The sequence below is a fragment of the Diadema antillarum genome, unplaced genomic scaffold, assembly GCF_040938485.1.
Source record: "Diadema antillarum isolate AM-2024a unplaced genomic scaffold, OU_Dant_1.0 scf00000015, whole genome shotgun sequence".
In the NCBI taxonomy this organism is placed as follows: Eukaryota; Metazoa; Echinodermata; class Echinoidea; order Diadematoida; family Diadematidae; genus Diadema; species Diadema antillarum.
Genome location: NW_027270904.1, coordinates 3624530 through 3648335, shown reverse-complemented (window position 1 = coordinate 3648335; position 23806 = coordinate 3624530). Strand labels below are relative to the sequence as shown.

General features: G+C 36.7%; 1 protein-coding gene across 3 annotated transcripts in view; it reads right to left on the bottom strand.

Annotated features, from left to right (window-relative positions):
* Nucleotides 1–466: 466 nt before the first annotated feature.
* LOC139723901 (cyclin-dependent kinase 8-like) overlaps nucleotides 467–23806 on the bottom strand; it is a 31497-nt gene continuing 8157 nt past the window's right edge. Inside the window, exons 7-15 of one of the 3 annotated variants that reach the window (XM_071635108.1) lie at nucleotides 22232–22375; nucleotides 21235–21304; nucleotides 19774–19846; nucleotides 18459–18556; nucleotides 17450–17534; nucleotides 14105–14200; nucleotides 10993–11013; nucleotides 4235–4354; nucleotides 467–2785 (exon numbers count right to left, since the gene is read on the bottom strand). In XM_071635108.1, coding sequence (XP_071491209.1) covers nucleotides 2552–2785; nucleotides 4235–4354; nucleotides 10993–11013; nucleotides 14105–14200; nucleotides 17450–17534; nucleotides 18459–18556; nucleotides 19774–19846; nucleotides 21235–21304; nucleotides 22232–22375 — 941 coding nt within the window. In that variant the 3' untranslated portion in view covers nucleotides 467–2551. The remainder of the gene's footprint in view (nucleotides 2786–4234; nucleotides 4355–10992; nucleotides 11014–14104; nucleotides 14201–17449; nucleotides 17535–18458; nucleotides 18557–19773; nucleotides 19847–21234; nucleotides 21305–22231; nucleotides 22376–23806) is intronic. The other 2 variants (XM_071635116.1, XM_071635123.1) reach the window with 2 other exon arrangements.

Here is a 23806-nt window from a genome sequence, read left to right as displayed (position 1 = left end):
ACTAAAGCACACTGTCATATTTGTTCCTATATTCTTTCCCACTGACTTTAAAAATGAAAATTTTATGTTTCACACATAAAATCATACATGCATCTATATTTCATAATAATTAAGGTATGGGGGGGGGCACTGTGGTAATGTTCATAATGGATGGGCAAGATGGAGTTGAAGATGCGTTTATTTTCTTCTGAGAATCTCTTCGCATTTCATACATGCATTTTTGAAAGGTATACATCAGGTTTTAAATTCATGGTCCTTTTTGCAACCTTTTCTTCCTCATATCTGTGTATTGAACCACTTTAAAAGAACGAAAATATTCATTCGTGAATTGTAGTGTAAAATGAAATCAAACAAAATCAGATCGTATAAAACGTGTTTATTACTTTTTCTGAACATTGGCAAAAGGAGAGTAACATGCATTATTCAACTTATTAAAAAAAAACATGCCAAAAACATTATTCTCCTATTTTTCTACTACTAGTTTGCTTCATTACATGAAACATTTTTGAAGGTTTAGTAGCTTTCTTTTCACATTATGTCTGGTTAGAGAATCTTAGATGAATCTGTGGGTAATGGATAGTGGATTGCACAGAGAATCAAGAGTGGACCAAATAGAAGTTTCTGACTCTGAATATCTGCTTGCTGAAGGCAAAATCTGAAGTGGAAGTGAATCCTCAAAGCTTGATCCAAAAGTTGGTAAATACAGTGCACTCCTGTTACAATGAACACGTTTACAACGAAACTCTGGTTACAACAAAGTAAAAATTCAGGCCTCATCATCATCAGCTCTATATTTTTTATTGTTTATCAATTCACTTACAAGGAAATTTCACTTTAACAAAAGAAAACTGACGGACATGAGGACTTTGTTTTTAAGAGAATCGACTGTAGCATTAAATAATTATGCGGTATGTCACTGGCAAAAAAAAAGTTTAAAAAAAGAAAGAAAAACAGGTTGGAACACAAGTTTGAGTGACCCTGTAGTGGGGACGAGGCCTTCTGAAACTGAAGCGGGATAATAATGACTTAAAGTGACTGGATTTGTGTCACTGGTCATACTATTTGATTCCTACAGTTAATACAAAGTTTTATGGTGACCGGTCTTTTTCAGTTGCTGCCCAAAGATTGTGGAACTCATTACCACAACATATCCGTCAGTCGTCATCATTGGTTTCATTCAAATCTTCTTATAGACTTATTTATTTGTGAACTGATCTTTTTCTTTGTACATGTGTGTGTGTATTGAAAGTAATTTGTTCATAATGTTTTGTGATAATATTGTAAAGCACACAGGGAACATTCACTTGTTATACGTGCTATAAAAAAAAAATCATTATTATTATTTACTCTCAAAACATATCATGAATGATAAATGAGCCTCTTTTCTTTTTTTCTTGAGGTAATAAATCCACGACGCCTGGAGTGTCAAAGAAAGATGGGAATTCATGCCATTTCAAGGTAAAACCTGTGGGCACAATAAATACATGTACCATCTGTGACTGCCATACTTTCTCCAAACTGGAAAGAAACAATGCTTTCACGTTGATATCAGAGTGAACAATGGCAAGGGTTGCATGTTACAGAGAGGTGAGCATGTACAGCAAAGTTTGTTCTTATTGCTATGGATACACTCATGAAGGAACTGGTCCAAACTCTACAGTATAGGCAGTGGAACATCATAGCTGTACGCCTATCACTGGAATTGGTCATCAAATATGATATTGAAATAGGTGGCATATTCTGCATTGCGATTCGAACTTGCAATAAAATAATGTCTCCCATAAGAGTAATACATTGTATTTCATCTCCAAGGTTGAAAATTGCTTACTTTTTGCTTGAAAAGTGACAATACTTCTTTCTCATCTTGTCAATGTGGTTCTCAATCACAAATTCAGCCAGTCACAAAGTTGCTCCCTAAGTCCCAATTTCCAATATATACTCGCTACATATATATAGCATAAAGTAAGCTGTTTCTCTGACATTTACTTTTGTGCTTAAGTTGAACAATTTTAATACCCTACAGAACAAGCCCTAGTTTTGTACAGGTCTCTTTGGAAAGCCTAGCAGAACTCTAAGCACCATTTATTGGTACTTTGAAGCAGACGGGACATGTGTTTTTCTGCTGCTAACAATACTGTTGTCGTACGCCAAATATCATGTTCACTTCAATCACATTATGAAAGGGTGCTTAAAGTTTATATAATTATATGCATGAATGGCTACAGGCACCTCCAGATCATACTCTACCCACTGCAGTGAGGAAGATAACAACGCACTGAATACACGCTCTCAAGACTGAGGTTTTTAGGAATGGCCACTTGAGCACTACGGCTCCCGATGTCATTCACCTTTGTCCAGCAAATTTGCATACCACGCTTGTGCATTCTTGGTTTATAAAAGACTGTTTGAGACTGCGAATGTGGTGTTCAATTGAAGGTGCACTTGACAGTGAATGCAGTGGTGTTGCTGCAGATGCCCATACTGCACACAACAGGGTCCATGACCAAACAAGGGTGTGTCCGTCTGTCCACAAAGATTCATGGGCGTGTCCTCAGAAGTGTCTTTGGTGGTGGCCCTGGTGGTGTTGCTGGTGTTGGTGGTGCTGCTGGTGGTGCCCCTGATGGTGTTGCTGCTGCTGTTGCTGGGGATGCTGGTGATGTTGCCCATGCGGCATCTTGCTAGAGTGCTGGGAGCCAGAGGATGAGTACATCATGCCCTGCTGCGGCTTGGTGTTTTGGCTCGGTCCGCCCTGGGACCCACTGCTGCTCTGGTATCCAGACATTCTCTGGAAGATCAGTACAGAGGCAAAAATAAGCTCCTTGCTTGTCAGTGGGTTGGTTAGTGTGAATGTAGAGTCTAACTTTATCATTTGTGTCATGCTCATAATTAATCATCACTTAAATACATGCAGTTACATAATTTTTCATAGATTGTTGTATTTTTCCAAGACATACGTACAAAGAGTAACTTGAATCATTTTGCATATACACAAATGGCAAATCTAAACAGTGGTATCACATTTAGTGTGATCGTATTGATACAAATATTGATGCCATGCTGCATTATTTTGTGTATATTGGGAAAAAGCTGTTGCCATGCTGATAAACCCACTGAAAGAACTTTTATCTCAATTTGCCACACAGAATACATACAGGTAGGTTGCCAAATACAAATATATTACTGACAGCATTTATGCTGAACAGATGCTACAGCAGAACTGCATATTGATAAATCAAGGGTAGGCCTCTCTCATCACACAAGCCCTTTAAAATGTACAGTCAAACCTGTCTATAGCCGCCGCCCAAAGGAGACAAAAAAAACTGGCCATTATAGACAGGTGGCCACTATAAACAAGGTCTTTAACATGGCTTTTCTCAGCGGAGAGGGAGGATCTTTTATTGGCTGTTTATATGGCAGGAGGCCACTATAGACAGGAGGTCATAATGGACAGGTGGCTGCTAAGGCAGGTTTGACTGTATGTATTTGACACATCTTGGGAAAAACTTGATATAATTATACAGTTGTATGGTTTGTTCTGTGTACTACAAAAACAGGTACAGGTATAAGCCAAATATTCAAGAAATGTCTGGCATTTTCACAACAAATCTCATAAGACAAACTCTGTATATATTCATATGATCTTTGATGGTGGTGCACATAACAGAGATTGGGTTTACGGTTCACTATGTGGTAGTCCTGATAAGAACTGTTGGAAGAGGAGATAGTGGATAATTGAAAACGGAGAAGTGAAAAAGGAGAAGCGGGATGAAGAGCGAGGGTAGAGCTATTCTTTCTTGAAAATGTGTCCTGAAAAGGACTATGAAAAGTCCTGAAAAGGACTGTGAACCAGACGAGAGGGAAAGGAGAGTGAAGAGACAAGGCTCAAAGGAGCGAAGAGAGAAGGAGCCTTCCCTCTTCGCTCTCCTTGCCCTCTCTTCTGGTTCACAGTCTTTTTCAGGAAATTTTCAAGAAAGGATACCTCTACTCTCTCTCACTCTCCATCTCACTTCTCCATTTTCAATTATTTACTATCTCCTCTTCCAACAGTCCTTTTCAGGACTACCGCGAGGTGAACCGTAAACCTAATTTCTGTTAAACTCTGTATTCGGGGACAATTTTGCCATGGATTTTGCCATAAATATTACAATCAGCAAAGACGACATTCTTGGATTTCGCTATTCGATTCATGCTGCCAAATCCAAAAAGTTCCCCTTGCCCTGGATGACAAGTGCACCTGTTGAGATTGGTATTCCTGGGGCATCATGCCTCCCTGCGCTCCGCCATGGCTGGAGGTGTTCGTGGGCGCCACCCTCAGACGTTTGGCTCCCTGGGCATGGCTAGATGATCCACCAGTCTGGGAGAGTAAAAAAAAAGACAGCACATACAAGCTTAACAGGAGACTCCCTGTCATGCCAGTGGACTTTGAGTGATGTAATCGATGTTGAGACCTATCAGTTTAACTCTTTATGTGCCACATTCGCACGCCCGACTCAGTCGATGGCGTGCCAACTTCGCATATTCTGCTCAAATGCATAAACCTGCCAAAACTGATCTTCAAATCGTCAAATGCCGCATTAATATGAAGGCATTTCTCTTGATTCCATTCCTCTCACATATAGCTTGCATTTTATGTGGTGATTGACTCGCAAGCTGTCCCTCCTACTGGATTTGAGTGTAAATTCTACGTTTCTGTCACTGCTTTGTGTGCAAAAGTCATGCCTTTACAGTTATGTAGCTACTGTTCATTTGAAAGAAAAACAAACATAAACTTGTCACACAATTTACATCAAAGCAAAGCTAGTCATTTTCTCTACAAGCTCACTACATATCCAACTTAACAGAAATCTATATAAAAGTTACATAGATCTGCAAAACAAAATGTTTTCCAAAAGCATGACTACATTGGTGTCTCAGAATAATGTGGCACACATGGGGTTTCTACCATGGCACATAAAGAGTTGAAGGCAAGAGACAGAAGAGGTACAAAGCAGTTTGGTCAAATACAGTGTAACTGCTTTCTTAACCAAGTTATCAATAGATACTATTGAGTATATGAAATCACCCTCACCCTCCGAAAACAAAAATGACAAAAGTATATCAATAACCTGCATGTTATATAATTAGTTACATAGAAAGGGAAATTGTCCTGTATTTGGATGGCTCATTTGGCAAACTGGAGGACTAGTGTACGATGGTTAAAGGAAACAGTGCAAAGTTAAAACCGACTCGTCACTTTATTTTAGTCTTGATTAATTTAAGTGATTAAACATGATACAATGTCAAATAAAAAAACAATGACACAGTACAGAACAACTCCACCACTTGACTGCCAGTCAAGCCAACTGATAGATTGGTTTCTCATGAAGGAACAGTACAGAAATTTCATACCACAGAGAGAAAGGAATAACCTGTCAAACAACTGATAAAACTCAAAACTTTGGTGGTGGGTCCAACAAAGGTATAGAATTTCAGTGCTATCATACCCCTCTTGTACATCATAATTATTTGTCAGGTCTGCCCACCAACACAGTGTATTTGAGAGACAATTTTCCCACATTCCTCTATTTACACACTGATGCTTTTTATCGCTATGGCAGATATGGCAACTTGAGGGTTGCAAGGTCACTCTATGAGACCACAAGCCTCTAAGCTTGCTGAAAGACGAGAGACTGACTTGATGGACTTCTAGAGAAAAAGAAAGTGAGAGAAGGAGAAGGACATGATGTCTGTCTATTAAAATGAAGTGGATGCTTTACTACAATGACTGCTTAGTTACACCAGCTAACAACATGTACCCATATGCTATCCTTTTGATGAATTCTTAGTCATGATGTACGTAGAAACACATGTGTAATTATTAAATTGATAAGAACAGTCATGTTTGAGAGATATTCTAGCACGTGTACATTCATAGTAACATTTCAGGACAGAATGAAGTGGGGGTGGGGGAGCCTGGATGCAACTTATGATTAAATGTCCCCTTAATTATTCAAGACAAATAAACGAATTTATTGTATATGCAATGCGATTACCACATGATTGATCACATAGCTAAGAGTAGCAAAATGTATGTTGCATAATATACAAATGCATGCTTAATAGTGACATGGAAATCAGCATAGTGCAAGTGTGGGCAGTTTATGACACAAAAAAAAATGTGTTAACAAGAAAATCTACATGCAATGTGCTACTTGTTGCAAGCTATGTTATTTACATGCAATGAAATCTTTATGCTAATGATTAAGTACAAAAAAATGAGGACACAGGTTATGTATTATTTCTCACAACAGGTAATATAAAGCCACTGGATTACTACAATGTGCTCACAATGTGTGCAGGGTCACATACACGTACATTCATCATATTATTCACATCATGTCACAAGAGTATGAATTTTGTGAAGCAAAGAAACAGGATAAAAAGGATTTCAGAGAACTATTGCAGAGTGCCACTCATTAAAGTGGTAGACTGGTTACGGGCCTAATTCAATAACTATCCAGCCAGTCAGAGGTATATGATTATGTGACAAAGTGCTCTGACCTTAAAGAGGAATTCTAGACCAGTTTAACGTTAGTCTGAAAAGAAAGAGTGAAATTTTACAAGCACAGGGGTGAAAATTTGAGAAAAATCTGATCAAAAGTAAGGAAGCTACAAAATTTCAAGGATTTCCTACTTTCTGCAAAACATTTCTCGTACAGTAGATATGAATATGCAAATAAGTGAACTGACGATGTTATCCCCTCACAATTTTTCCACTCATCACGTACCGTGCCCCCCCCCCCAAAAAAAAGAAGTCTTCTGCTATATAAGTGTAAAACAATATTACTAATTGAATAACTTCAAAATAATGATTGGTTAGATACACTGACATTTGAGACTACGTAGGAGATAACTATGACACCTAGAAATTTCAAAATGTATTGGAATATTCATATTGACTGTAAAAAAATATTTTGAGAAAAATACTTTTCCTTTGTAATTTTCAAATAATTTTTTAAATCCAATTTTGATAAACTTTTCACTGTTATGCCTATTCAATTTTACTCTTTATTTTTAGACAAACGTTTGACTGGTCCGGAATTCCAGTTTGAATATTAGACAGAACAATTTAATAACCCGCTGAGGACGGTTTGATTTTGCTACAACATGCATTTCCCATAGACGTTTGCCCGAGTATACTCGGGACTCATCCTCAACGGGTTAAGAAGTTGAGAAGCAGAATGTTAATCGAACTGTGTGGGCAATGTTACATTATACACTCTTCTGATTCTGACAACACAGCTAAATGAGAAGAGAAGGTAGATATTAGTAAGTGAGACACAATGATCAATGTCCTGATTGTACACTGTACTATGCGAGTAAGCGTCCATTCAGCTTGAAAACAGAGGCTGATCTGGAGCCAGCACTGGTGACCACAACTCATGGACTGCCATCCCTTCTTGTCCACAGGAAAGTGACTGTACTCTACCACGTCAAACCTCTGTCGGAACAGCAACACATTGCAGTGTTGCCTTACTGTCTTCCCAGCTCCTTTTGTTTTGTACTGATCAAAAAAGCTTTTTCTCACTCCTCAATCTCTCCATAATGTGCCCCATCCATAAATTGCACCGAGAGAACACGGATTAAAGCATTTAAATATTTCATTTACCTGTGCTACATCTTTTCCAAGTTCATTCTGGCTATTATTCAAAAGTGACATGTCGACAATCAGTGAAAATCAAACCAAACAAATTCATCGTGCTCATTGCAGACAAAACTTAATCACAAAAATCACACTTTTACAAAAGTTGCCCCTTCCACTGTGTTTCTAACAGAAGCCTTCACATGAAAAGAACAATTTGAATGCTGTCTTTTATTTATATTCCATTATCACCTTAAAGGCAACTGTAATTGTAATTTGATAGACATTTAGTGACAGTGAGCATGCTAAACTGTATGCCAAATGCACGTAATAGGAAATGATCATCATATCTTTTACAATGATCAATATGCATCACCATAATTTAACCTTGAATTCCTCCCCCCTCCCCCCCCCCAAAAAAATGCATACAGTCTGTGTACAACTATTTAAATATTGAATAAAGTACGGCTGATAATAGATCTTACCCAATCCAAAAGTAAATGATGAAGAGCACTTCCTATGTCATGTGCCACTCAATGATATAAGTTGACACAAAAATTGCTACTGATGCTATTCAACAGGTATATTTGTGATGATTACTTTATGTTAAGTATGTGAGATTAAGTAATGAATTTGGAGATCCACATGCACATAGTATATACAAGGAGGTTCGAGAAATGGAGTCACAACAGTCTTATTCGCTTTGATCTCACGCTCGAAGCCGCCACTCAAAAATATTTGAAGTATGTGTCAAACTGGATCTGCCCCCCCCCCCCCCCCCCCCCCGATAGGAAGAAAATGAATTCATGTCTCATTGCACAATGACCAGCCACTGTCTATGGAAGATAAGATATGTCTTTATGATGGTAATTACTTTTCGCTATCCCTACTTACAAACGATGGGCGGTAGACAATGGTAAAGGCACGGGGGTGCGCGAATAGAAATTGCTCAAATATTGCTGAAATAGATATCAAAATTACTCAACTGTACGTGTCTGCACGCTAATCTGACATATCAATTCATAAAGAACTACATTCGTCTACTTGAAGATGATACCATACTTGTTTCATTTTGCGGAAATAATCAGAAAAGTGATAAGACCAGCTTTCCATGAGGGTAAAATTTCAAACACTTTCACAAAATACAGCTCAGATTTACACTTTTCCACATATTTTTGAACGGAATTGACTTTTGCTTAATATGCTTTATCATAAGGTGGAATTTCATTGCATTTGATACATAAACGAGCAGCATATACCCGATATTATGTTAGCGTTAAAAATGAATCTTCAGATTGCTCAGAAAGATGGCGGCTTCAAGCATCGAACATCAAAGGCACAAATGCACCTGTGGAATTCTTTTGTCCATCCATAGAAAACTGACAGCTGATTGAATAATTATAGTCAGTTGTAACTCCATCTCTCGAACCTCCTTGGTATACACAGAAATATGTAATACTCATAACACCCCCCCTCCCCCCTTCATTTCCAAATTTGTTACTACCAAAAGTACACAAGGATTCTGAAAGAATTATTCTAATTCTCAGGTGGCACATTACTGAATTCTGGAAACTAATGATTTTGAGCGGAGCACGAATGTGTCAAGATTTTTGGCACACAAATATGAAATACTGGTAGAAGGGATATATGTGAATGACAGTGGTGATCGTGTTAAACTGATTTAACCATTCAGTGTTACAGACAAATAACTTTGACTACCTCACACATAGTATTAAAGGTAATGAATTGAGCTGACTGGAATAAGTATAAGTAAATGTAACAGTAAGAGCTAAAGGTATTAATGGAAGTCCTTCATTGAAATACAATAAATGGGAAAAAAGATGGTCAAAAAGAAACAGAAAGGAACAAAGATTGAAATTTGAAAACACGGCAGGATCAAAGGTAACTACATAATTCAGTTTCTATCTCTAACTTCATCACCAGATGGATGAACAGTTGCATTTCATCCTTGCATGAAAATATGCATCTTTATCAATAATTACACATATTTCATCCATAGTCATAACGCAGAAAGATTCTGCAACACACTCCTTCTATGTTTGTAGAAAGGTGTGTCTGGTGAGTTTGAGATCTTCCTTCAAAAGTATCCGCTAACCCAAATTGGTCATACATTTCCTCAATTTTCTATTCATTTTTCGCTTCTTTTGTCATTCTTTTGTATTCTGAGAAATCTGTGTATTTCACCCTTCTGAAAGATGACTCCTAAATTTTTCGTTGTTGTTGCTCAATGATAAGAAGAAGGAATCAAACAAAATAGAAAACTATCTACTACACATTACTGTTAATTTCTTAGCCTGTATGCTCAAATGCTAACGCTATTAAAAGTTGTTTATCTTCTGCTGCTGTCAATTTTTTTCCACATAAGCTTAAATTTCTCCTCTCAATCAGGTAACAGAAAACTCATCCATGTATTAAATGTGGGTGTTTGCCCCAGGTGACTGAACAACCATTCCCTTGAGCGCCTCTGCACACACCCCCCCCCCCCAAACTCTTGCGTTACACAGCATCGCTTCAAAATACTGCACAAGTGATACGACTAACCAGTGCACACATTGCGAAAGGCAGAAGAAAATTGCAGACGTGATGTCATCTGTGTTAACACTTGTATATAGGCCTAAATCAAAATCATAACTGCAGCAACCTGGGTGACGCACATACAGTACACATGTATGTATGTCTGGTCCTCATCGGAATTTACATTGTAGTCACTCTACATGCACACATATGTGACTGCCCAGCTCAAAACCCACAAAAAGTTGCAGATTAAGATTCGCTGTGTAATATATCAAAATTTGTCACTTTTGGTTGACCAATTCAAATTTTCAAAGTCTGTCCTAATACCTGAAAGAGTAATCTTTTCTATGATTACAAACTATCTAAACTTGGCAGGTTAAATAAAACAGAGCTAAAATTGAGACATTATCATTTTTTTTTCTGAACTATATTTTTTTCATTCTTCTGCACAGCAAACCATAGTGACCCTAATTTTCAAATACACTACCATGGGTATTCTCCCCTTTCTATGAAACTGTAGGGGGCCTACCTATAAAACTCCATCTAATTTGAAACACTTTATTAATGGGTTAAGATGGCTGAATTTTAACAAGTTATATCATTTTACAGCTAAGAGCTTACCCTTTAAAACTACAGCAGTAGAAAATTAGAAATTCAATTCAGCCTACTTTTTATGGGTTTTGAGTTAGGCAGTCACATATGGCTTCAAAAGGTGTGATTACTTAATACCCTCATCATTCCCAATATCAAATACCACATCCTGCCGTGCTTCAATATTAAAAAGAGAACTACTTAAAGCTACTGAAGACTCTTACGATGTTGTTGAATATAAATACCTTATACATTTTATGAAGTTCCTGCATAATGGAGATAAAAATGGTACATATACACATGTTAACATTCCATGAAGATTTCATATTCTGATGTTATCGAGTACATCAGGGTCAAGCTCAATTTGATGATCCCTTCACAACGATTTGCAATGGAGTTTCAAACTCCTTTTTTTTGCAATACACACAAGAAAGGTTGACTTCCACTGACTTAAATAGACCCTAAGCTTTAAAGCACATTCTCTCAATAGTTTAATAAGTTTTAGATGCTTTTGTTTCAGTGTTGAGTTAGTGCTATCACAAATTGTTGTAGTCTTTCTTATCCAGCGATGGCAGTACCAAAACTTCAAAAATTAATCAGTTCGGAACGGACCGTCCAATTTTCGTCAAATTTCACTGATATGATCTACTATTATTCCTTCATTGACTCAAGCCACACAATTACATTTGGGATTCATTCCATTTCAAATGTAATCTATAGACTACAAGCCAAGGAATAATGCCCGAGTATACTGCTGGCTTGCAACTTGTCTACTCCATGGCAGAAGATTAGTATGACCACACTTTTGTAGTGCCAGCAGAGGCCTTCTTGCAGAAAGCCCACCAACTACAGTAATCTGATGGCACTTGTCACTTGTTGTAATGTGTCTTCACTTCACAAACCAGATAATGTATGCCTTGAGGTTTACCACATATTCTGTGAGCAATATTTTGAGTTAAGTCACTTCTCTTCGCTATGAACATAAATGTAATGTACTTGTACATGTAGGTCTAACACCTCTTATATTGGAACAGACCTTAGTGGATACAAATACAAAAATAAGGCTTAGACTTATTTTGCAGAGATATTGGGAATCGAATACTCATGCATACTAAAGTGCCAGTAGAGATGAATAATCAATGTTTTTCTGGCATTATCGAGGGTAGCTTCATCTATAAATATGGAATCCATCTGGTACATCACAATGCTTTCACCCACATTTACAGAGACTTTGCATCTTTCAGACCATGTTCCATCCATACTGATAGAGCTAATCTGCCCTTGAGACTCCCTGACGGGAGCAATGCATGGACAAGTGACAAAAAATAAACAAATATAAACCACAGACTTCAATTTTAGATGAAACACATCAACATACCAGGATCCTAAACATGGAACACACTGAATCTCTACCGTTTACATTGTATCAGACTTTCTGAAGGTATATGTGACCCACTACAACAAAAGGATCCGAAAGTCGCTGACAGCTGAGCCGAGAAAATTGAGTTTGAAGTCATATCATTAAAATTGGTCAAAACCATCAAATTTCTCTTGTTGGCATAATGTTCTAGTTGAATGTTTCGTTTATCATCTACTGACATTCTGAAGCTAAATGATCAAAGGAAAGATAAGAAATTAGCGTTTTTCTGGGCTATGATTTTCTGACTTCCAACGGAAGACAAACATGTGCAAAGATTTGGATTTAGCACCACAGATAGACTACGCCCCCAGCAACGAGGGAGTGATCTTATTTGTCAGTGTGTGGCATCCTAGACACTGATTGGTCGTGAGTAGACCACTGGCTGAACATCAAGGAGGTTGCTGTGAGCGGACCTTCTATTGTAAAAGAGGTGAAAACTGTCTTATCTCTCCTTGATCACGATTGCATCAGAAAGAAAACCTTGAAGGCGGTTTTCTTGAGACGCTGATTTCTTAAACCACTCAACACGGTCTCATAAAATCATCACTATCTCTGCAACCGAGTACTTTTATGAGTCGTGTTATATATGAAATTAAAGAGGAAGAGTAAGGGAATAATGTCACGTCATTTTCAGAAAATTAACCTCCCTCAACTTTCGGATCCTTTTGTTGTGGTGGATCACATATTCTCAGCATGCACCGCCATTGGGGAGTACAGTAATTGCATGGGTGAGGCCTTTGTGTTTTTCCCGCTACCAGCAAAGTATATTATGTAGGTTTGGAAGCTTTGCAGCAAAATAAAACAAAAAACAAAACATGTGATCTGGCTTGCCATATATGCAAAGAGGACTAACAAATTAAAATAACAAAACATGCAAAAGTCAGGGATTATCACAGCAAAAATCTAGAACATAAATCAAGGCAACATTCAGCATAAGTTGATAAATTTCCTTGCTTGTTTATCAGAAAATGACAAATTTTCCCTCCTCACCTATTATGTATGGGGGATATTAGAAAGTAAAAGTTACTTCTACTCCTACTTCTGACACAAATCAACTAATCTGAAAAATTTAGAAGAATTTTCAAGGAATTATGTTGAAAAAAAATTCCTACATATAACACTGGAAAAAGAAATTTAAATTGTGATCAATGCAGCAGAACGATTTTTAACATTTTTTCCATTATAACTAAAATAACTTCATTTGAACAAATTCTCATCCAACGAAACAATATTTTTGATGACTGCTTTCAGCCGACATAGTCACAACAAGTTTGCCTGGTCTGCATCTTCCAAAACAGGTCAGAATCAAATATTCAGAATCATTTTAATAGAAACAAATTCTGTCTTGTAGAGAGAGTATTAAAGCCATACTTGATGCATTCAGTTTTAAACATAGACGGCAATCTGCCTTTGAACAGGACTGTGCATCCCCAATGAAACATTAGTCCAGATAATTGAGGTCAGTGCTCTTAGAGAACTTCTTCCTTGATGTGACAGACTTATACATAAATCAGAAAAACCTCGACAAGAGGTTGTGTTTTTTTCTTTGGGGGGCTTTTTATTTTTGTTTTTGTTTTTGTAAGTTGCAAGACCTCTGTTCTTGTCATGGCATTTCTGAGAAACAAGCAAGGTTTTTCATTTGATGTTGTTGGCTCCAAAACGTGTATCTTATCACCAGCTGCCTATACAGGTACGGGGCATCCAACAAGGCATGCACAAGGGTACAGGCAATGGCATCTGATACATGCTCATAATAGTGAGTTTGCCAAGGAAAACACACATAAGCATTCTACATATTTTTAATATTACATTTACATGTATACATATTTATCATAACTGTTTTTGATTGACAGATTGATATGCAGCAGGGTGCTAAGCCCTGGCTTTTCCTTATCTATGTTCAAACAGCTGGTGATAAGACACACCATTCCACCTACACTGCCCTGCTGCGACGTAGTGCCAGCCATTGACGTAGCAACGCGCTGGCGACGTGCATCGACCATGTGGGTGGAGTTGCGGCTGGATGACGATTTCTGCAGATCGGAGGAAGGGGAGGGGGGCAAAGTTGTTTGAAAACAAAAAGAGTGCGATAACAAAAAAACGAAACTGCTATCATCTTACATCAGTGGTGTGCTATACTTATCTATGCCACATGTGCTATGAGCCCAGGTGACTTTTAAAAAATCATAGTGCAAGATATTAAAGCAGTGGGAGGAGGGGCAGAGACAAATAGGAACACAAATTGGAGAAGCAAATGAAAAGACAGTGATGCTTTGTGAATGGATGCTTTGATGGGAGCGTAAAAATGAGATGGAGACTCGAGAGGATGATCTGATGACGAGCAAAGTGGAAGCAGAGCTTTTCATGCATCAAAACAAAATGAATGTCCAAAATACACTTCACTGATGAATGAAGGGTGACTTTTCAAAACCTTTGATAGGCCCCACATGGTATCACATTTAATCACCACCACACCACGTAATCACAAGATGTTCCTTAAGAAAATGCAATGTGCAGGGCTGCAAAATGTAGAAAACCACGATATTGTAGTACTTTGGCATTATTCAGGTTTTTTTTTTTCACATCAAATTCAAGTCTAAATCAGTAGGCATTTTCATATGCTCATAAAATGTTCTTTAATAGTCAAACACAAATGCGAAGGAAAGGCATACTCCATACAGTGATGCAAAATTTAAATGCAAACCACAAAAATGCAACTTATTTCATACACCTTTATATAGTTACAAAACCAAAGGTACAAGTATATAAACCACATGATGAATACAAATCTATAACAGACATTACATTCCGGCATGGTTTAAACATACAAACAAACGCTGACACTAACAAAATCACATGGGAGCTCAGATGTTTACGCTATGTTGTTTAATACACACAAAACAGAAAGAAACAGGATCAAGTTCATCTATTAATTTCATTGAGGAATGGATAATTATCCCCCCCCCCTCCCATCACAATAAAGAGACACAAATTATTTTGAATTCTTCTGCTTTCTAATTCTACTGTATTCTCTTCACAGCAAATGGAAGGGGAGCATTATACACCGTAATAGAATTGTCAATTTCTGTTTGATTGGTCAGTGGTCATACTTTCAAAAATTTCATAACTTTCTTATTCTTAATCAGAATTTTGTCAAAGCTTCACAATCCTGTTCCCCTCATTTATATTTTCTGGTTCTATTCAAACAAACTTATTTTTAGGATGGACATCCCCTGAAATTCTCATTAAATCTGGCGGGGAAGAGGTTGAAGGTCACTTGAAATCAATGTCACAGACAGAATTATCCTAACTGGAGACAAATACATCGTCATGTATTTACACATGAGAAATATTCAGTGTTATATAGTTATACCTGATGGTGACAACACACACACAAACTCTCAAACACACAAAAAGTATGATTAACATTGCAGCAGGGACAAGGAAACAAGACTAGGTCATATGAAATGACAAGTCAAAGAAGAAGACGATGATAACAGAACAAGAAAGTGTGAGGTTTGGATACAAATGATAAAACAGAGAAATTATATACACGTACATATATTACAGGGTAAATTGAATTCTACAGTACATGAGAACAATGACAATGCAAGTAGCACAATGATCTTTGCAATAAAACAATAGACAATATCAACAATACATTTTGTCACAACCCATCATGTGTATTGTTTATAACAATACAAATACACACATAATACTTTGTAATTGTATGTACACACAGGAGCTAAAAGTCAAAAACACTTTTTTTTTTAGTATTAAGCATTTGAGGCTGGCATCCTTCATTTGCACACCCTCTATCAAATTTGGATGAAATTCACCTTAGTACACACTACTAATACAAGAACACTGCATGTGTTGATGCCTACCAAAGGTAAAACCCTGTATACTATGTACTACGCTGTTATTTTGGTGAATAAGGACGTCAGATATGTTCGCGAGATGTTGTTTTCATGAATTGATGCCGACACAAATGCTCTATCATCCAAATGCATTAAGACATTTTTGCATGTTGTTAAATTTGCGATCCAACTGTGATTCACCAAATTTGATAAAATTCAACCCTCGCAAAAATAACAGCTTATACAGGATTTCAAGACATGCGTGTCACATGATTAGGCTATTAGGAAAATTTCTTTGTAGATATCCTTCATTGTTCTCAAGGGCTCAACCCAGTGAAAATGCCTTCATCTTTTTCATTTCCTACAAACCCCAGTCTAAGGGTGCTGGGATCAGTCTTTAGGAATTTGCAATCATTTTAAAGATAGAGTCTTATTTACTTGAACTGTACACAGTAGCTGTGAAGTTCCCATGCAAATGTAACATTATGAGCACGAACAGACTTTTGTACAGAAATGTACACGGACACACATTCATATTCAAACACATACACAATGTAATATGCACATGCTCATACGCATACAGACACACAACCACAATATTAATAATACACACACAAACACACACACATAACACATGTGGTTATAATTTTGGAATTTGTGCAAATGTGCATGTACCTGCACGTATTCAATTCGACCACAGTATAAATTTACAATTTTTTTGTGTGTTTCTGTGTCATTTTGTTAAAACCCGGCTCACAGGAAGGAAATTGATTACTATTAAACTACATACACAGTGATTATGCAGTTATTCTCATGTTCAGGCGGAAGAAATCATACTAAAAGATTAAAGAATGAATCATTCTTTTTAATGCCTCGACAAGGTATACATTGTAGTCACATATGCTGTAAATACACTCTTTCACAAAGAAAACTAAAATATATCTGAATGTTTCCCACATATGCAAACATACACACAGAACTGAACATTAAATTCTACTCACACTAAAGACAAAACAATGAAAATCTGTTAAAGTGTTTGTAGCTGACAATCACAAACAAACAATATCTCAACACATCAAACATATTACATATAGCATTTATGGTCATATGAAAGAGAAACTGCAAATGCTTGTGTCTTTTGCTTTGTTTTGTTTGTTTGTTTTACCCACGATGCTTTGAGAAAAAAAAATCATAATAAATTTATAACAAATCCACATTATGCATTTCCTGTTTAGGAATGTGAAGAAAATGATGGGTTATAGCTTGTGTTTTCTACAAGTCATGTAAACCTTGGGACCATGCTCATGTCATTTTTTTTTCTTTCAACAACTGCACAAAAGTGTTGTGGACCCTGGAAAGGCTAGCAAAGCATTGCTTCTTCACACATTTTATCTGAAGCTGGAGGAGGGCACAAGGTCTTACCTTGTTGTTGTCCGATTTATCGTCGTTGTCATCATCTGTCAAGAATTCTCGCTTGGGGTACGGGATGGGTTTGCCGTCAAATACACTGAAGGAAAACAAATAAACAAGGAAACAAAAAATAGAGTGAGAATTTTATATGTCTCTATTATTATGCGATGTAAGTCTATAAGCCCCCACTCCCCACCTCCCCAAATAAAAAATTGTATTGGCATAACGGGCCATATGAAAATAGGATCGGTAGGTCGATTTATCTTTTTTTTTACCGCCGCAAAAACTTGTGAAAAAAACCAAATGTTGTAAAAAATTGTGCTACTACACACGTGGATTAAATAAAAAGAAGCGGATAACTCACAAAAAAATGTAAGTTGTGAAATTCAAATGAGAAAAAATGGCGAGCGTGCCAAAGCGATAACGATTGCACTATTGCTATTGAAATATCGTGCTATCGTGATCCCTATAGCATACATTTTTTTTTTTTGGGGGGGGGGGGGAATTCTAGGGTCAGGGACATTTTAGGGTCGGTGGCGTTATGCCAATACAACATTTTTTATTTCTTGGCCTAATTCTGAAAGTCAGCACCATTTAGAATTAGATACCATCTGGTCAGATGGTTTAGATCTTGCACTAAAAGTCGGAAAGGCTTTCGATATGCATAACACTGTGTTTGCATTGACTGGTGACATAATATTAAATATGGATAACTTTATCAAAAAAAATAATTGAACTAAAAATCCACAAACAGCTTGATACAATTAATTTGCATGCTTGGGTGACTGAAATAATCATTTTTTAAAAATATTTTTGTACAACTTCATGCAATTCTTCAACTAATTTCAAATATTTCTGACATTTTTAAACTTCATACAATTTACTATACTGGTACTCCTATCCGCTTGTACACATTGACATAATCTTATTCAAATTCTGAAGTCCATCCCGTGCTATATCCTCCCCTTACTGTACGTACCACTGTTATTCAGATTCTGAAGCAATTATATATCAATCTTACTCAGCCGTGTGAAGAGGCTGCTCCTTGAAGTACAGATCACTCATAGCCTGCTCTGATGTCATCCGCTTGGTAGGATCCATCGTGAGCAGCTTGGACAACTGCAAAATCAGTTCATTCCATATACGACCATCATCATCATCATCACTGACTTTATTACTGCTGTGTCTATTATTGCTGCCTTCATTACTACCAATTCATTCAATATCACTACGAATCTATCATGACCAATTCTCGTTTCCAATTTACTTTAATTCATTGTATCATCACTACCGAAACTACTCTTTCATATGCCTACTTCTTCTACTACCACTGCTATGAGTACTAAAGGTAATGTGTTTTTCTATCATAATAGTCTAGTAGGTCTCACAGCAGAATGTGCTGAAGATCAATCTTTCTACTTTTTGCATTTGAGTTGAAGTTTAAAGTGCGTACAGAAAGGTGACATGACATTTGCTCCTGCGACAATTGTTCCGGTCTTATTTTCTCTAAGGACTTAGGGTTAGGGTTGGGTTGTGATAGGGTTTTAGGTTTAGTTTGATGTGAGGATTAGGGTTAGGGTTAGGGATATGTTTATGGGTTGAATTTACATTTGGCTTAGCATGCAGATATATCATGGGAGTAATTGTCATAGAAGGAAATGTCATGGAACTGTGAAGAAATTGTAACACTGAGTCATGGTTTCTCGCCATCTAGATGGCAACGAATCCATTCATGCAACCCGTAGCTGTGAGAGCCTGATGGAGTTGCCAAACATTGACTTGAAGACTGGTTTTCAGTTACAAAATGTTTTCATCAACACTCTCTTGATTTTAACCTATCAATGATATACAAAAATAATCCATATTCTATGTGCAGACTGAGTTGAAAGAAAGATAATTTCACCTCACATTTATTTCATAACACCTATCGCAGAAAGCGTACAGAAGCTGACCATGTCATAAACAAATTTATCGAGAAAATTGGCTTTGAAGATTAGATGCAGTATAGCTGATAGCTGGACGAGTAGGGATTAAAACACAACAGGCAAATTTAAATGACCTAGTAATATACTGTAAGAGTAAATAACATGCTTCATTAAAAATACATTTTGGGATTTCAAAACATTTCCGAGACATTGAAATTTGCTCAGGAAATGCCAGAGACACTAAACTTCAAATTATTGACAAATTATAACAATTCTTTAATTTTCATCACAATCACCACATTTTTCATATTAGGCAGCTTTAATATCTTCAACTTAATCATGGTAAGGTGGTGACAGTCCAGATATGTTTTACATGGATATAATAAAATACATAGTTATACAAGAACTCACAAGTTGGAATGCTTTACTATCCTTCGACACTTTGTGCTTCTCCATGTATTTCGGTAAACAGCAGCTAGCATATCTGTAGGGTGAAGTTTTAAAAAAAAAATATTTGCAATATCATCACATACCACCTTCTCATTCAATTTCAACTAACTATCTTCCTAGAATTCTAATAAGTCTCTTTTGGATTTACAAAGGAAAAGAGAGAAAAGGTTAAATATCTGAATTACAATTTGACAATAAAGTTGAGTACATACATGTAAATTTGCCAGGAAATGTTTACACACTTCACAGCAATTACATTCTCTCACGTAATACAGAGTATGACCACGGTACTCTTTACAAGATTCATGAAATTGAAAGCCACTAATAATATGCTAGAGCTGACATCTGCTGCCACACTGATCCACTGTGAACAATATTTTGTTGCTTTTGTTTGTTTCTTTGTTGTTGTTTTTTTCAAAAGAAAAAGGAACAAATGTGCACGTGTAAGTATCAAATGTAAGAACAAATGTGCACGTGTAAGTATCAAATGTAAGAAGAAATGTAAGTATCTGATATCTACTTTTCTCTCACACTATTCCAATGCCTCTGTCAGGCTGTATTTCTCTCTCTCTAGCACGGTAAGAGATGAAGATTTATGGGAAGGCAAAGGGTAGGTACAGCTGTAAGGGACTGCTGCAATGACCTTTTCTTTATGATATTCTAAAAACTTTGCAGACTTTGTAAAGGAAGCACCAGATTCTGATGGACAATGGGGTAATGACATACTAGGGATGACAACCTCGTAAACAGCATTGCAGTTTCCCGAGAGCTGAAAATGCACAATTTTTTTATTTTTTGTGTGTGGAAAAACAGTATTTTTACCTTTCCAGCAATAGACATGACTGTGTAGTCAACACTTTCTATGAAACCTGTTGTCAATTTTAGCAAAAATAAAGACGAAACAAAACAAAACACTGAAAAAAGTGACAGCTGTTTTTCTCTGATATACAAAGAGTGAATGGTCACAAGCGCAATGGTCCAAGATTTCACATGAGATGAAAGATGGAGGCACTCTACAGTATGCAATGAGGCAAAACGAAGATGAATCTTTCACTACATACAAATCTTGTTCCATGGCATGAGTTATGACCATACATCTTATTTGTCGCACATCTATCTGTCGGACAGCTCGTACATCGACACTTGTGTTCCCAGGCGACTGCTGAATAGTATGGCAACCTTTTTTTTTTTTTTGATAAAAGTTGAATGACTGTCTATTTCGAGCATGTCACAAGATGAGCAGTACGCAGTCAAACCAATCAGAGCGCGAGAATCTTTGAAGGTGTGGTATAGCAATCATCATCTAGGATTTCTCATTTTCTTTCCTCACTCTATCTCTACATTTTCATCTACCTGTATCTCTTTTTCTCTACATCTCTCCTTCATGAAAAGAGATAAAGATTTGAAGGGGGGCAAACTTACCCTCCTCTCCTGAAGTCTTTCATGAGGTTGCTGTGTTCAGGCATCTTCTTAATGTCCTCCCAGTCTTTCTCTGCCATACAAAGGTCAAATGCAAACAAGGATCATGTAATACAAAGGTCATGTAATACAAAGGTCATCATATTAAACAATTATAAACAAAGGTCAAGTAATACAAGACCATGAAAGTAAGGTAAAGGTCATGCAATAAGGATGTTATGTAAGACGAAGGTGAAGGAAGATAATGTTCATGTGATAAAAGGTCAAAGGCAAAGGTCATGTAATAAAGACATTATGCAAGAAAAAGGTCATGTATGACAAAGGTCATGATACAAAGGTTATGTAAGACATAGGTTGCATAAGACACATAAAGAATTAATGGTCATGATAGAGAGTCAAAATCAAAATATGCATTGTATTCAACGTAAAATAATAGTCAGTCTGAAAAATACATGCAAATTACATTGGCTGGTCTTGCAGGGGGAAAAAAAAATCACATAATCATCATGACCTAGGGATGCCGTACAAGACAAAAAGCAATAGTTCTTTTTTATGTTGCCTGGTACATGAACTACATGTACCTTGTTTCACTTTAAAAAATAATAAGATAAAAATATTCCAACACAATCTGCTGGCACTGTTAAGAAACGATGTTAACAGAGCACATGAATGAGAACAGAAAAATGCATCACAGTGGAATCTTGGTGTTCAGAATGATGAAATCTGAAGAGTTAAATAATTGAAATCATAAAATTTTCCTGTTCCTAAGACCTGTTTTTATGACAAACAAACTTTCCTGTTCCACAAGCCTCTTTATAGTGAGTTGTTAGCTTTTATTGTTTAATCGTTTAGGCTACTGATATAGCATAGTTCCTGTTATGATGAATAACATTTTCCTCTCAATAGGGCCCATCTATACCCAGTTGCCACTGTTTGGCAGACAACATCAATGAGGCACAATTATACACAGAGAAGCAATAACGAAAGAAATAAAACCAACCTTGTGGGAAGCCCATGACATTGAATATCCTGTCCAGCTGGTCATGATGGTACGGATTGCTGGTTTTGATGTCTTCTTGCCGGCAGTGGAAGATGGGTTCTGATGTCAGAAGCTCAGCAAAGATGCAGCCTATGGCCCATATATCTAAATTAAATTGAATTGAATTGAATTGAATTGAATTGAATTGAACTGAATTGAATTGAATTGAATTGAATTGAATTGAATTGAATTGAATTGAATTGAATTGAATTGAACTGAATTGATATGAACTGAAATGAAATGAAATGAACTGATTTCAAATGAATTGAATGGAACTGAATTTTACTGTTATGCATTGAATTGAATTGAACTGAATTGAATTGTGAATTGAACTGAACTGCACGGATTGGAGTTGAATTGAATTTAATTAAATAAACTTGAATTGAATGACTTTTTTCATATCTCTCTGTTGATAATCATCCTGGTTATCACACATCTAAAATGTTATTTTGTGTCAGTGATTGGTGCTTAAAGGGAGTGTACAGTTCTGGTTGAGGTGAGGATTTAGCTTTTAATGTTTTGCGAGATATTCAGAAACCACTCTATGAGATGTCAAAGAGTATGCAATTCTAAGGGGTATCAAAACTTTATTTGATGAAAATCGATTTTGAAATGGCTGAGGTATCCAAAAACAAGGTAAAACAAAGAGATTCTAATAAAAGGCGTGGTCTGTCGCCTTTTATTATTATCACTTTTTTGGATATCTCGGCCATTTGAAAACCAATTTTCATCAAATAAATGTTGGATCCTTCTTAAAATTATATGCCTCTTTCATATTTCATAAGAGGCTTCTCATTATCTCACTCAGGAATGTTCAAATAATGAATCCCCACCTCAACCAGTACTGTACAGTCCCTTTAAATCAGTGCTGAGTGATCTACAACATGCTACATAGTTTTAACTGTTAACTACAATGTATCAAGACTATTCCTATCACACGCAAAGCTATTTGTCAATTCATTTTGTTTATCATAATAAAATAACATCTTCTTTATCTAAGGTGGCCTCTTCAGTGTTGCCACTGTTCTACCAGAGGGCCCTGCCATTGCTATTACACTAGTATTGCTGGGTAACCATTCTTACACCTGGGTCAAGAGGGACATAATAGGTAAAAACAAAATTGTGCTTTTATGAAAATTTGCATATGTCCGCCAGAGGATGAACTGCTCACAATTTACTCAACAAACTCCAGCTGAGACACTGAATTCACTCAGAACTATGTATTCATGCAAAGACATATCACTAATGTACAGGTTAAAGTTGTTATTAGTTTTCTTTTGCCCACAGGAAAGCTACAACCTTTGTGTTGCACTAAGTGCTGATTTGCACAGAAAACCCAATAGTCTTGTAAACACACCAGAAAGGGTTCAGGAGACGAAATCAAACAAATCTAGAGATGTATCACTCAAAACAGCCACTTACCCCCCCCCCCCCCATAATGTTTGAGGTATATACCATATGTCCAAACAAAAATTACAATGGGACCCTCTGCAATTGTAACTTTTAAAATAGTAAAATCAATCCAAATACAATTTC